Genomic DNA, 16,524 nt, shown 5'->3' with positions numbered 1-16,524 from the left:
AATGCAATTCAACACAACGTACGAACACCAGACTCAGCACACGGCAGGATTCGAACCCTCGAACAGCTGCTCATGTATTATACAATAAATCTGAACATACACACATACATATCAATAGATTTACATAAGAATAAAATACATAGGTAAAAGTAAAGTAAAATGCAGTGTATGATAGTGTGTGTGTGTGTGTGTGTGTGTGTGTGTGTGTGTTTGTTTGTCCATATAGGTCACTCATTGTCCCTCAGATTGTGGCATGTTGATACATTTGGGCAGCAAGATATGCCCTATCTCCTTTTATCACAAGTTAGAAAATGCTCCCTTCCACTATATAGCCAAGATGCTGTCCGTTGAGGGTGAAAAGTGTCCACTGTTACACACTCAAGGTTTTGACCGTTATGAGTGCACCATCCAGGGACTAGCAGTGCACTTTGTGTCATCGGAATTTTCAGTGTGAACGCACTCATGATGCATTAAAATTAGGTATTGTAAGTGTAGAAGTACGTCATTTCAGACGCCATGTGAGTGAGTGAGTGAGTGAGTGAGTTAGTGAAAGAGAGAAAGAGTGAGTGAGTGAGAGAGAGAATATTTATGGTCTACAGAAACAGACATATGAATCATGAAACTGATAAATGATGAGTTAGTCAGAGTGTGTGGTGAGGGCAACAATCATTAGAACTTTACTTGAATCGATCATTAACTTAATGGGCATGTTCCTGCAGGTATCGGTTGTGGGTAGACTCCTGTGCTGAGATGTTCGGAGGCCTGGACATTTGTGCGGTTAAGGCCGTCCATGGAAAAGATGGCAACGACTACATCATCGAGGTACTGTGGGGAAACACCTATGCATAAGGGTTTACTGTTGGGTGTTATGTGTTATTTTATGGTCTGGTGTACGGTAATGTTGGGTGTTCACAAGTCTGGATCAAAGATGTGAAAATGAATTTTAAATAACTGGATGGGTCATTTCCCGAGTAGACTAAACCCTATTTGCACAATACTCTTTTCAAGTGTCCGAAGCGCAACTGATGACTAACATGCAATACATCCTTACAGTCAAAACATTGATTTCCTTATTATTTGAATGAATGTTTTTTTATAGGGTATTTTGCAGGATAGGAGAGAGAGGGAGCGAGAGAGGGGAAGTGAGAAGGGAGAGAGAGAGAGAGGGAGTGGAGCCAGGAAACGTCCCTGATGCTGCATCCTTGAGAACCGCAAAACTTTATGCATGTCAGAGTCTCATGAGCACCCACTTGTGTCATGACCTTGACGGGAGTCAAAACATTTGGACTAGGATGAAGACAAAGAAAGATCTGCCAAAACATTTGGCAAGGCAAGGCACTTAACAGTGGTGCACAAAGGTTTAAGGTGCATTTTAAACAATGCTGTGAGGAGAGGAAGTTTTCAAAATGGCATGAATAGTTTTTACTATTCATTAGATAAATGTACAGTAATAATGAAAAAGTATACATTTACATACAAAGTGCCAGTAAAGCCCAAAACTCCTAAATCACTTTCACTCTTTTAAAAAATAACGTCCTTTTGGTACACTAATGCAGAGGGTAGAAAATAGACAAATACCTAAAACTTTTTCACAGTGCTGTATAGCACCATTCATATACAAAGTGCTTTACAAATGAGCAAATAAATCATTAAAGGATTATTTTGCGCCTAGTAAGGGCACCTAAAACAGATGGACTCTCGGTTTTTCTTCTCGGTCCATTCCACACATCAACACACTCCACTCTCGGCTTCTCCAAGTTTAGCAGTTGAAGTGTAAAAGATGTGTTTAAGGGTGGCGAGTTGGGCTCTTAACAACTCCACACACACAAAACGGCTCCTCTTGAGTTTGTTTTCAGTCTGCCCTTAAGCTCTCTAACATCTGTTTCCCCCGGCAGGCCAAAACCATCTCCCCAGAATGGCATTTGGCTTCCAGTCTTTCTCTATAGGATCAACAGTGTCTGGACTCCACAGAGCCAGTCAAACAGACACTTAAAATATGTTCTAATGGCAGATACTTGATCCCCACATTCATTCGGTTCATTGCAGGTCACCAACACAATAGGCCTATCACATCATATCCAGTTTGTGTGTTTTGAGAGCATTTGCCATAAAGCTTCAATGGGAATGGGCGTTGACATTTCATTTCATTACCAGACGCTCCTCACGTCATTTCTTTGATGTGCTGTAATGTAACCGGCTGTGAGGGGGAACTAGGCCTCAAAAACAGGGGCACAGACTTCAGAGGCCAGCAGGATCCAAGACATCCAGTCTTCATCCCGGCCTGAAAATCAAACAAAAAGGCCATAAATCTTAAAAGTCTGGGAACATGAATAGAGAGAGTTGGGAAACATGTGGAGTTATAAATATCAATACAAAAACCTCCTAATTGGCTTCTTTTAATATTAAAAGTCATCGTTGGTGGAGTAAATGTGGTTCCCGTGTGGAGATGCTGAAGTCTGTGGAACAGTCATGTTTGTATAGGCTCTCCTCTCTTGTGTGTGTGTGTGTGTGTGTGTGTGTGTGTGTGTCTGTCTGTCTGTCTGTCTGTCTGTCTCTCTGTGTTAAGGCTCCTCTTTTTGACACCAAGCTGAACTCAAACTGGATTGTCATGTCAGTAGTTCTATGGCAATGTCAACACTATTTTACATCTCATTGTATAACACCACACTATGAAGTTGGGCACATCTAATTGATCAATGTATTTTTAATGTTGATGTTTAATGTTGATGACCGTGGTAATCATTCATCTCAATCTCCCCTGTTAAGCTTTCCAAGACATTACAGTATACTGTAGTTGTACACTACTATACTACTGCTTTGACTATCATTTGACCTGAGCCACACTCAAAGAATGAGGCCTGTACAGAACATCCAAGTGTGTGCCAAGTGCCAAGTGCATTTACTTGGTGCTGTGGTGATTCATATTGAGTTCACTGTTTTAGTTTGAATCCTGTATATTCTTCTGAATCAGAGATGACAAAGACAATTTACTATAAAAGAAGCATCAATGTACGCTTTAAACATTGAATTCAATGTCACACTGTGTATAAATATGTTTGCGAACCTATCTGATTGGGTGTGGCGGTACAGCAGATTGTGCCGCTGCCTTGTTAGCGGGCAGGCTGGGTTTGATTCCTGATTGCAACAAGTCTTTGTAAGTCGCTTTGGATAAAATCTCATGCCAAGAACCCAACCTTTTTACCTTTATCCTAGGGCATGCCATGCAACCATCTGACTGAGTCTCCTTTGTGAACACTGCTGAATGCAAACCACTGTGTGTTAGGACTCTCCTGTAGCGTCTGCATCTGATTCCTAGCTGTTGATAGTGCAGTATGACTGAGGAGCTGGACTGTCCATGGCTGTGGGCTGATTCACTGGCCGCTGCCCGACAGCGTCCGACTGACTCAGTCCTCAGGGGGGTGGGCCACGGATGTGAGCGATAAGATGGCCTGACGGAGCTGCGAGGGTCCAGCATGGTCAAATTTAAACTTAAACAGAGGTCATGGTCTACGACTGAACTGACTCACTATATTTGTTTCTGGTTCACGGCTATGGATGTGTGTGGGTGAGTTTGTGTGTTTGTGTGTGTGTGTGTGTTGGTAGGTGTGTGTGAATGTAGCACAATGGCATGTCTCCCTTTACAATGCTACTGCTTAATATTTCATCAGCAATCCACTTGCCTAATGGAGATTGCTACCTACATATTGATTAAGTAACTAATAATGGTTGGTCTTCTGTACACTCTATGAAGGCAAAAGTAGGTCATGCTTTGATGTAGCTTATGTATGTGTGGTGTTGTATCCAAAAGTTTGACAATGAGCCTAAAAACATCCGCTGTGCACTACACATGCACACATTCTCATGCGCTCCAGCACCTAATATTTGACAAATTAGGCACTGTATGTATCATACATTAGTATCCTTGTTGGTTTACTGGCTCAATATTATCCCTTAACCTTTGACCTTATTCTTGCGTAAGTAGCACTGGCTCTCACTAGGGCTTGATGGGGGGCCTGTCCACTCTCTCTCTCACGCAGTGCTCGTGACCATAAAAAAAAATCAGATGAGAGACCAGATCAAAGCCAGTATGCTCTTAGACACGGTGATAATAATAACATCTATAACTCAAATATTACTGTAGTAAAGATCTGAAGGCTGCGTCTGTCCTCTGTTCCACCTCCATGTTGGATTAATTAGCCACTTAACCACGGGGTGTCTGGAGAGCTTTAACACTGGACCTTTAAGGGGTTTTTCTCGTGGGATATATGCACTTCTAAGGGTTACTCGCCTTATTTGGCATCATACGTGTTTACACAGGCAGGAGCTCATGTGTCCTCATATTCATCAGTAGGTTTAAGCCCTGTTCATACATACTGTGATTTGCTGGTCACCTATCGCTTGTCGCCTCAATAGTTGAAATAATTTAAATGTTGTTGCGTCACCAGTGGTTGTTTCGCCTGTGATTGCTGTAATTGCTGTACATAAGGCATGGTCTCTTCTTGTCACTGTATCTGTGAATGGGGCTTTAGAATAATACCTGAAAACAGTGGGCGATAAGTTAATAACATTACAGAACAGTAGCTCTACTGTAGGTCTACACCTTTGTGTAGAGAGATGCAGAGAGGCATTGGAGAACATCACCAAGCCAAACATTGCAGCTTTTCATTCACTGTTTTGTTGTTGTTGCTGTTGTTATTGTTGTTGTTGTTGGTGGTGGTGGTGGTGGTGTTATTTTAATGCTGTGTTAGCAAAGTCTGCACATCTGTGGATCAGACACGTAATTAATTTATTTGTATTTATTTATTTGCTTACTTCTTGTTTATTTGTTTCCTTCTGATCAGAGATCATGTAGATGTATCTCTCTTGCCACCAGCTCACCGGAAAAGTGGCAATTCTATGGCTTAAACTTGTAGAGGAGCTACTAAAGTATAGCAGTACAGTAGTATTGCACAGTGTTTCACCTGAGCTGGTTGTGACAGGTGTTTGTTGAGTGTGTGTTGGAAAAAGTGGTAATTCCGCACTCAGTGTTTCAATTCCCCAGAAGTATAATGATCATTATTTATTGACCACAAGGTTGACACTCAGCCGCCCTGTCACAGACATACACAATGTGAAAAACATCTGTGTTGTTGGTGCTGCCTGAAAGATGCACCCAACCACCCACCCACCCACCCACACACACACACACACACACACACACACACACACACACACAGAGCATGCTCTGACAGACACCCACGCATACATAAACACACCTACAGACATGGTATGATACAACCCCCCCAGCACTGTGCTGCTACGTTACACACAAGAACGCACACACATGTCCACACACATATGCATTATGCACGCAAGAAAAGTGCACAGTTCTGCACGCACAAACAAACACACAGGACATGTGACTCATAGATTCACATGCTCATACACACCAGAGCCCAATGCAAATGGTTGATAATGGGAGAGGGAGCACTTGTTGCATGCCTTGCCTGTCCCTGCCAGAGGGGGCAGAAGAGAGCAGAGTAAACCATACACTGGCCACCTGCAGGCCTTTTCCTGCTGCATCACAGAGCTCATGTCTAGAGCTAACTCATTGGTCAGTGTGTCAGAGCCACACTCCCCTGCAAGTCTTTATATACCAACTCAGCAAGGAGGTGTCTGTCGTCTGAGTCTCCAGTCCATGGACATGAAAATCAACTATACATGATATAGTACTGAAGCCCCAACTCCATATCATCCTGATACTGAAACCCCAACCCCATATCTTCCTGATACTGAAGAACTGACCCCATATCCTCTTTATACTGAAGCCCCAACCCCATGTAATCCTGACAGTGCAGTGAGCTCATGTCTAAATCTGGTTTACGCAGCTCATCATTTCAGACCCAAACCCACCTCCTCCTGACGGCTAATCCCCCTGCTCTCAAGCCCCCTCCAGACCAGGCTGGAGCTGAGATAGTCCGTGTCCCTCCCCTCTCCCCATCCGGCTATCTCAGGTCCCTGGGCTCGGCCATGCTGAGGATATGATGATGCAAGTAGAGGCAGGGAGGGCAATGTCTCGCCATGGTGACCTCCCCTCTCTCTCCCAGGAACCCATTGTTTCCTGCAGACAAGTCAAGTCTGGCTTATGTCTACAGAGACAGGAGGAGCCTCCTGTGTCCCTGGCTGTGTGTGTGTGTGTGTGTGTGTGTGTGTGTGTGTGTGTGTGTGTGTGTGTGTGTGTGTGTGTGTGTGTGTGTGTGTGTGTGTGTGTGTGAACAAGTGTAAAAAGAGAGAGTTGGAAAAAAAGAAGGGTTTCTGAGAACCTCTGTGAAAGTATGTATATGCAAACGTGTGTGTGTCGGTCTGTGACTGTGTATTCGTGCGTATACAGTATGTGTATGTATCTGTAAATTCACATTTGAAGAAGAACTATGGCTTCATTTGTTAAGCCTATCTCTGTCTAAATTTGTTACAGGTGATTTTGCGCCGCTGTTGTTGCAGGCAGCTCACTGCGCTGGGATTAGTGTGTGCTTCACCTCACTGTGTGTTCACTGTGTGCTGAGTGTGTTTCACTAATTATAGATTGATAGATAGATAGATAGATAGATAGATAGATAGATAGATAGATAGATAGATAGATATACTTTATTTATCCCTGGGGGAAATTCAAGGATTCACGGATTGGGATAAATGCAGAGAGCAAATTTCCCTCACGGGATCAAAAGAGTATATATACTTATACTTATACTTATACTTTTCATTCAGTTATTACATGCTTCTGTAAGGTTTTCTCCACACCGCCTCTGTCTAAAAAGCATTTTCCCACGGATATTATTTCCTTTTTGTTTTCTGTAGACAAAAAAGTAAAAAACAGAAGAAAAAAAAACCCTCAAGTGTTAGTTTATTTCTGCATCTCCAAACTGTACATCTAAATTAAGCCCCATTGTTTCTTTCGCCACATTCCAGAATGTTCCCTCCCCACGGATTCCCAGATTCCCAGCGGGGCCCACGGCAGCGGAAAACTGCACTGTCATTATCTCAGTGTAGGGCTGACGTCGAGGCCCCATCCTGGCCATATTTAGACAGAAGAGTCAAACACTGTCCTTCCTGGCATAACTGTTAGCATAGGTTGTGTGTGTGTGTGTGTGTGTGTGTGTGTGTGTGTGTGTGTGTGTGTGTGTGTGTGTGTGTGTGTGTGTGTGTGTGTGTGTGTGTGTGTGTGTGTGCGTGCGTGTGTGTGTGCATGCTTGATTCCTCTCTGTGCTGCCGCTGCGAACGTGGGGGTCGCCCAAACACGCTCATTCTGAAACTTAGGCCCCTTGTGGGAAGTCACACACAAACACACACACACACACACACACACACACACACACACACTTACACATCACACGCATCATTGTTATTTTGAGATTCGTTGGTGGCTGACAGTGCAGGGCAAAGTCCTCAGTGAGTCCACCATGGAGGAATGTAGCGTGACGGAGAGCGACCAGTCTCTCACACCCAGCCACCGGATGAGATTTAATGAAGTTGAGGGGGTGGGTACGCGACTGTGTGGGTGTGTGTGTGTATGGGCTTGTGGTATGTGTATGTGTATGTGCATGTGCATGTGCATGTGTGTATTGACATGTATGTGCATGTGTGTATTGATATGTGTGTGTGTGAGCGTGTGTGTGTGTGTGTGTGTGTGTGTGTGTGTGTGTGTGTGTGTGTGTGTGTGTGTGTGTAATCGCAGTGTGTGCATTTACTGTACGCGTGCACATGTGTGTGTGTGTGTAAGAGAGAGAGAGAGACTATGTGATAGGGAGTAAAGGATGGTAAAGTGGACAAATCATTTTTGCACATCCTGTTACCAAGCGATGCAAAATTGCGTTCTGCCCCACACCGGTAGGAAATTGCTTCTGACATCTCCCCAAACAAGAGCCCCATAATTGTTTCGGTTTTTTTCTCCTGCAATGAAAGATCTTGAAGCCCAGCATGTGCTGTTGTTGGCAAGGCCTGTGATTAAGATTAAAACCCCAAGCTCACAACCTGCCTTTGGAAAGCCAAACGTTTAGACAGACTTTTGACAGACCAAATTCTCTTCTCTTAATTAGCCATGAAGAAGGCGTCAGATGTATTACACAATGCAGCTGCCATCTCCTGGCCTACACTACCCCAGCATACGTGCATAGGAAGGCAAACGCTCAAGATCCAACAGCTCTCTTCATTCATCTTAATTATAATTCTAGGGCGCCGTGGCAGACGTTAACATCGACTGTCTGTCCAAGTTTGCACGGGAAAAAAAAGAATTGTACAGAGAAGCACAGAGGTGTTGTTTGGTTCTCTCTGTATCCATTACGTATTGCAGAACAGACGGAACAAAACAGGATCCATGGATGGTTAAATGTCAAGCTCTTTTAGACCAGGTACGTTTGTTCCCTCTTCAGTCAGGTATCTTAGAGCCAGGAGAAAGTGAAGAGAACGTTGTGTGCCTCATTTTACAAAAGTCATAAATAAATAAATAAATAAATAAACAGAGGTAGCCCATAGAGTGAGCTAAGAGCCATTCCTGGCTCTGTCTCTCCAGAATAGAGTGTGACGCAGTGGTGTGTATGACGCGTTGGTGTGTATGACGTGTCACTCAACAGCCTGAACAGTAGTGAAGCTGTGAGAACCCTGGGAAACAAGAACCAGATCTGTTTAAAAAAAGATGGTTTCCCTGTGTGTCAGGACAGGGCAGGGCAAAAGAACACCATGCTCCTCAATAAAAACACACACACACGTACGCACACACACAGACACACACACACACACACACATACACACCACACACACACAAACACACATACACACAAACAAACAAACGCAGGCATAGATATGCGTACATGCACACATACACATATACATACACATACACAAGCACACACAGACACAAACACACAGCGACACACACATGCATAGAGAGAGAGAGAGAGAGAGAAAGGGAGACACACACACAGACACACATACACACACACATGGCAAAAAAACACCTCGGCTGTCCCAGCTGGCCGCCCCCCCCCCCCCTCTCTCTCTCTCTCTCTCTCTCTCTCTCTCTCTCTCTCTCTCTCGTCATCTGCTCGATGGCTTTATGGCCTGGCGTAATTACAAGGGTGCACCCAGGCCCCGGAGCAGTGCCCGCAGGCATTTGAAGTCCTCGCTAGCGGCTGCCAGCGCGCTGGGGCTCCGGTGGCTGTGGTTATGACTTAACAAGCCTCGCCGCCAGCCTGCCAGCCTCCCGCCCTCTCTGCCCGCTCGCCTGCCCGTTCATACGCTCTAGCGCTCGATCGCCGGCTTCCAGTTGGAGAGGAGAGAGGGGGCTTTTAAACTCTGTGCTGTTCTGCAGTCTCTCTGTGCCCAGGGTTTGTTTACATGGCATGGCGCATATAGTATGCACGCACTCACACACACACAGACGCGCACACACAAACACACACACACGTGCGTGCGTGCGCACACATAGAAGAAGAAAATGTTCTCTCTCTCACACAGTCGCAGATGCAGCCTAGCATGCTGTTGCACACACACACACACATGTGTACGCACACACACATAGGAAAATATTCTCTCTCTCACACAAACGCAGATGCAGACTCGCATGCTATTGCATGCACACACACAAATAGACATACCCCTCCTGTGTTTACATACAGTAGCATGACACATAAACACATGCGCACACACACACACACACACATACACTTACACACACACACAAACAAGCACATCATGCCTTCTGTGTTTACACTCCACCAGATGCAGGACTCAAGCTACTGTTGATGGGGGCACTCACTGCTCTGCCTTGCCCTGCTCTGCCCTGGGCTGGTCTGCTCTGCTCTGCTCTGCCCTGGGCTGCTCTGGTGTCTTTCCTGCTTCTGTTCTGTTCTCACAGCTGGTTCCTGTTGACTTTGTGTTGTGTTGTTGGATGCCTCATTTTGAAGTGACAAGGACCATCTCTCTCTCTCTCTCTCTCTCTCTCTCTCTCTCTCTCTCTCTCTTTGCTCCAAGTGGACTGTCCCTGTAGTTAGTTCACTGTAAGTCGCTCTGGCTAAGAGTGTCAGCTAAATGACGAGTGATGTAAATTAATATTAATAAAATCGATAGAGATAGATAGATAGATAGATACTTTATTGATCCCCAAGGGGAAATTCAAAATCACTGAAGTGTGTCACACAATTCTCAATGGGTTCCATATGTGTGGCCTAAAAAGCAACACAATGGAGTTTGATGATACAGTGACTTAGACTACGGAGAATAGACTCTCGGACATCGCCAGTGCAGGTGCCGGTCTCGGACATTGGAAAAGGACGAAAATGGGGATTCCTACAAAGTGTTACTGTAACAGGTTGAATGTGGAGTGAGAGATTGTGGTAGTTGAATCCATTAAAAAATGTCAGCATTCACCACATTTGGTTGTGCCTGGATGTGGTTAAGTCATTTGGCTCCTTTGACTGTCTGTGTGCATGTGCAGGGAATATTGGGCAAAACAAACAAAACAAAAACAAACTCACCAAACAAACACAAGAAATGTTTGTTGATGTTGGCCTTACATTGGGTGTCTTGACCTTCTGCGCCATGACTAGAAGTTTGTGCCACCATACCTAGTTCCTATAAGTTTTCCCCTAAAAATGCCTAGCAACAGAAACAAATGTTGTTTCATTGCCATCAGAAACAACAGATGTGTAATACTGCCTGTGACACTACTGGAAAATGCTTTGGCTCAGAATTACTCTCAGCTGCTTAGAACTGACAAGACAGGAGTTTCTTAGACATGTCCAGCACTGCCATCTAGTGTACAGCAAGCAACAGTACAGCCCACCACAAACACAGCTGAGGTGGCTGGGTACTTTGATTGGGTGTAGGTCACTTTTATAGTCTATAAATTAAAGTCAATTATATACCAACTAATATGTAATGTTACAGAATCCGTCATATCCATAGGAATAAATGTCTTTTCATGAAATGATGTTTGAGACTGAATCTTTCAAGTCAAATCTAATTACTAAACTATAAACACTGTAAGATTAGATTTAAGTACCTTGCCATTGTACAGAGTACTGCTACAAAGCAAATGTATGCCATTCTTGTTGTTGTTGTTGACAGTATTGTTATTTTAATTATCTGTATTATTATCAGTTTTATCGTTGTTGACCAACACAGAAATATGATGATGTAACATTCCACTGGGTCTTACCAAAGATCCTTGATTACTAGCTCCGCTTTAACCCTCTCTGGTCTTACTGTACCTGTGCGCAGGTGATGGACAGCTCAATGCCTCTGATTGGTGAACACGTGGAGGAGGACAAACAGCTGATCACAGATCTGGTGGTCAACAAGATGACCAGTGTGCTGCTCGGAATCACCTCCCCCCAGACTACCTCGGCTAAGGTGCATCTTTACTGTCTTCCTCTGAGTGTGACGCACTGGAGCCTAATTAATATTAAATAATTAACTCAGTCATTTTTAATACATGATCAAATCCTCCGTCCTCTCTCTTTCTCTGTAATTCATTTACTAAAGCATAATTACCGGTAATTAATCTTAAATTTAATTATATTCATGTCTGTCAAAGCAATATTAATACATCTCCATAACACTGTGTGCCTGTTGTGTTTTCGACAGTCACAGCCTCAGACAACCCAACCCAGGCGTGTCCAAGGTAGGTTAATGGATTATTGAGTTTGAGGTTTTAGATGCAAAATACATTAAATCAAACTACTGACAGCATAAAAAATGTCTACTTAAAAGGCCATTGGGACAGAAATTCTAGGGCTGACATGTGTTTAGGACTAACAAGAGGGGCCAAGAAAAGGCTCCAAATTGGGCACCCCTGATCTAAACATACTGCATGTTATCAGAAAGACAGGCTGGGCTACTTCTAGGAGACTAAACCCAGGGATGACTGGAGCACTCTGAAAAAAATGTCATTGTGGTGCATTGACTGACGTTTCGACGCACTGCGTCTTCCTCAGAGTCAAAGCATACTGCATGTTATGTTCGTCCTCTTTGCAGGAGGGCCCCGGTCTGCTGCAGGTTCCCCGTCCCAGTCTGCCCAGGCATCTCCGCAGCGAGCCCGGTCAGCATCCACGTCCCCCAGCCAGGCCTTCCAGCCTGGGCCCATCCCCGCCTCCGGCCCTGGAGCCGCCTCCCAGAAACAGCCCCCACAGCTCAAGTACGCCACCTCTCTCTCTCTCTCTCTCTCTCTCTCTCTCTCTCTCTCTCTCTTTTGACTTTTTTCCACATCTACTCTCTCTCCACTTCCATTGTGAATTTATTTTTGTCATTATTTGCTACTGAGTACATTTCATCTGTTCACAAATACAACTCTGTGAAATACAAACACTTTCATCATTATCTTTTAATGTCCATAATATATCATGCTATTTTTGTTTGCTCCTCACAAATTAATTTGCTGTAATTTACTTACTTTATTTCACACTCTCATTGTATTTTATTACTATGTTAGGACTGTCAAGCACACAAATCAGTGTCTTACAATACACTATTATTATGTCTTTTATGTCAACTATGCTAGTATTTTCCTGTTCATTTCAGTTTATTGATTTCACTCTTTTATATTGTCCTTATGTGTTCATTGATATATCATATTCTTTCTTAATTGTTTTTATCCATTTCTATTTTACCTCTTTTTTTCCATTGTCACTTACTACTGTGTTGTCATGCTTTCAGGAATGTGCACACTGAGGTAAAATCCTAACAATTATGTTGGCCTTTTCAAATAACAATACATTATATATCACTTTATTTATATACTGTAAGTTTATATAATGTTTAGTGTATACTTTGTTTATTTATTTATTTAACAAGACATGTTAAAGCAACACCAAAGAACTTTTCATCTGTCGCACGCACTATTTGTTTATCGAGCACCGGCTTTGCAAATAACAATGTCCACAGACAAGGTAGAATAAGTTGCATGATTTTATTAAAGTACGATGTATTGCGACATCAGATGCAAGTCAAATTTGTAGTTTCTCATGTCTCATTCCATCGAACTACAGATCCGCTACCCGATGCAGCAAACTTACATAGTGCGGTAATAGCCGATAGAGGGCCGCGAAGCGAATGCAGAAAGTGCCGTTCACCCTGTTACGAGTTGATGAACCACTGAAACGATTTTGGAAACATTATTTTAAGGTACAAAAAACTCTTTGGTGTTGCTTTAATGCACCAGATTTAGCTATTCAAGCTAATTTTTATGTTTAGTGTTAAAAAAGAAGGGATAAGTCGTTTTGGACAAAAGTGTCTGCCAGCAAACCTAAACATTGTATCTAGGATGTAGGTTGTTGGATTTAGGGCACTGTTTTCTTTCATGTTAATCACTGTGCTTCTAGTTCCCCATTCATTTTCGTTTATTGATTTCATTCGTTTATACTCTCTTTATGTATTCATTGGTGTTACATTACGTTCTAAATGTTTCTTAAATCTGTTTATTTTTCCATGTAATACTAAGTTTGTTATTTTTCATTGTCACTTACTCCTTTGTTGTCATTCTTTCAGGAACTTATACAGTGAGGGAAATTTTGTCAGTCTTATTAATGATTAGCATTAGCAATATACTATATATCACATTGTTTATACTGTTTAGTGTTTATACTGTCACTTTGGACAAAAGCATCTGCCAAATACCATTAACATAAACATTGTATCTAGTAGGTTGTGGGATTTTAGACACTGTTTTCCTAAAGTAGGCTCTGGCACAGAAGTGTTGTTCATTCTCAGTGAGCTCACATCAAATACTCAGAAACCCCTGAAGGACTTCATTAGGTTTTGTTTGAAATTGACAAAGGCGGACCTTAAAGTAGTTATATCCACGTCCCTCTAGGCCTCTGTAAACCATATACGTTGAGCAGATGAATGTTTCAGAAATGTCATAATATTTCTTATTCCTATCCAAGCCTCTGTCTTTGACCTGTCAGAATCTCAGTGAATCTTAAAGCAACACAATGCAGTTTTTTACCTTAAAATAAAGGATTTACGTTCAAACTCATTGTGATGCTACAATTATGATGCTACGACTTACAAAGTCTCTGATATTGCTAATGCGTGCCCGGAACACTTGATTTTAGATTATGTGATGTCGATCAGGTAAGATCAGGACCCATCATGAATGTACTTGTTTTGTTCGTTTGATTTGATTTGGTTTGGTTCTGTTTGTTTTGGTTTCATTTTTCAGTTTTGTTTTCTCTTTGCTGTTCAGCCCAGAGCTACCTTGAGCATGCCTATAAGCATGGGCGCCTGCAGGTGTACGTCCGTACGCACTGTGCGTACCATCAGGCTCTACAACGAGAGATTTCCCTGTGTGTGTGTGTATTCACACCAAATTGGCCCACCATACCTTCCCAACTATGCACAGTATCCCATTAGCTGCCATCAGGCTATTTAAAATTTTCTTTTACGTAACTTAGTGAACACTTTACGGGTGTGCGTACCATAGCATTAATTCCTGCAGGCGCCCCTGCCTATAAGCCTACCACTGAGCTCATGTAGACAGTTGCTGCGTTCTGATGTTTAATCTCACACACCCCCCGCCCCCCTTTCCGCAGTAAGTCGCAGTCCCTGACCAACACGTTCACAGAGACACTGCGCGGCTACACCACCGATGACGAGGCCAAGGCCGAAACCATCCGTAGCCTCAGGCAGTCCTTCGCCAGCCTCTTCTCAGACTAGCGGCCTGTTCCATCGACGCCCCACCACCACCTCCACTCCCACCACCACTCCCTCTCTTCTAACCCCCCCCCCCCCACCCTCTTCAAGCCATCCCCTCCAGTCCAGGGGGGGCAGAGGCGAGTTCAAGATAATAAGCACCCAGAGGGACATTTTCACCAGGTGTGCTCGAGTTGTCAGAACTGAAGACTCTGAAGTCACTTCCCCCCGTGACTTCCTGTTTTGGGATTCCAAAGGGAGGAGAAGAGCCCTCTGGTTGGTCAGTGGACGGAGCAGTTGTCCGTTGATTGGTTCTTGTTACAGTATGCTTAGGTTATGTACATGTCTATTTGTTTCAGTTTTGGTTTGTAGTCCAGTATGTTGTTCAGTAGTGTAATACGGTGTCAGTACAGTAGATGTAGTTTTGGTGTTCAGCGTGTCGGTAGGATTCATATCCTTTAATTTCTGTGTGTACTCTCAAAAGAACACAATATGACTGAAAGACCATGTTTTCAGAATACTAATAATGAAATGGACATCTAATGGAAAAATTATACAGGCTTTGACTTTCTTGGAAAATGGGATCACTCATTTAAATACAAACCTGATTTCTGAGAAGGTTAATGTCTGTGTGGAAGGCATGCACTTTTTTTCTCCTCAATATATAAATGAAAAATGTGTATCGAGCTAACACTATATGAAAACCATTAAACCCAGAAATGTGTTGCTGTAATAATTAATTTAAATAATTAGTTGCTCACTTTATTTTTTAAGTTTTTTAATTGATCAGTCTTCCATCAACAATGAATCTTCCCTTTATGAAGCCAATACAACATAATTACTTGAGATATCTTGCACATAGCTATTAAGTATGTCTTAGTAGGGCACTGGTAGTTATTGTGCCTCGATGTCTTGTAAGTCCACACCCTTGATGAATATAGGGAAATGTCAAAAAAGTTTTACATTGAAGTCACATTAGCTAACATTAAGTAAATGCAATCAATGGCATTAACAAAGCATTAATTGTAGCATGTAATGTAATGTTTGTTAGTGCTAGAATGTGTGTGTGTATGTTAACGGAGTTGTCAAAGTCAGTATTTAACATTACTAATGTTAGACAAAGAGACATCAATGTTAAACCTTACCTGTTATATACAGCTTGAAGTTCCACATCTTTAACTGTGCAGCAAATCATACAAATACAATTAAAAAAACTATTCACTCGTGATCAATTTGCTTACTGTATGAGTAGTTTGAGACATCAGCATTTTAACCAATCAGCTCAAGTTAATCTACAGTACACGGGGCAGCACTTGGTCCTAAGTCCTTCATGGATGTCACCACATCAACTGTGCTTTGCTAATTATGCTAAATTACGCTAAAGGAAAAATACTGTTGAACAACAACTACAACAGCTGCCATGTTAGCTAGGGCTGTAAAGTTTAAACACTGCTGTCACCTTCCTCCAGTAGACCTGCATCTCTATCAGGAAGATACAGTAGCTAGTGAAACTGTAACCTGCTGTACTTGTCAGGGTTTGTGTGACACCATGTTTGCATACTCATGTGTAATGCAGTGCTAACCGTTCTAACATTAGTCTTAGTCAAGATTTTCTCTTCTGCAGTGGTGGACTTTCAAGGGACACATTCTATGTTAAGTCTCCTTAGGTTACTATGTACTTACAGGAGCAGTCTGTAATTAAAATCCAACACACTTTTAGTGGAAAACAAGCAATACATACATTCACATACTATTCCAGCCAATCAGAGCGTTGCTTCAGGTGCGTAGAGGTAAGAATGTAACTTGCTTGTGAAACATCAGCAAACTTTTGCCAGAGTTACAGACTGTGCCTTTAATGTG

General features: G+C 42.7%; 1 protein-coding gene across 1 annotated transcript in view; it reads left to right on the top strand.

Moving 5' to 3' along the window:
* syn3 (synapsin III) overlaps positions 1–14,688 on the top strand; it is a 113,599-nt gene extending 98,911 nt beyond the window's left edge. The window contains exons 9-13 of the mRNA XM_076296512.1: positions 720–822; positions 11,254–11,385; positions 11,620–11,656; positions 12,010–12,169; positions 14,565–14,688. Coding sequence (XP_076152627.1) covers positions 720–822; positions 11,254–11,385; positions 11,620–11,656; positions 12,010–12,169; positions 14,565–14,688 — 556 coding nt within the window. The remainder of the gene's footprint in view (positions 1–719; positions 823–11,253; positions 11,386–11,619; positions 11,657–12,009; positions 12,170–14,564) is intronic.
* Positions 14,689–16,524: the final 1,836 nt, after the last annotated feature.

Source organism: Alosa pseudoharengus, unplaced genomic scaffold (genome assembly GCF_046254945.1).
Source record: "Alosa pseudoharengus isolate Yale_2024_CS ecotype anadromous, Long Island Sound unplaced genomic scaffold, YU_APseudo_1.1 YU_APseudo_1.1_scf_20, whole genome shotgun sequence".
Lineage (NCBI taxonomy): Eukaryota > Metazoa > Chordata > Actinopteri > Clupeiformes > Clupeidae > Alosa > Alosa pseudoharengus.
This window is presented reverse-complemented; position numbering and strand designations above follow the sequence as displayed.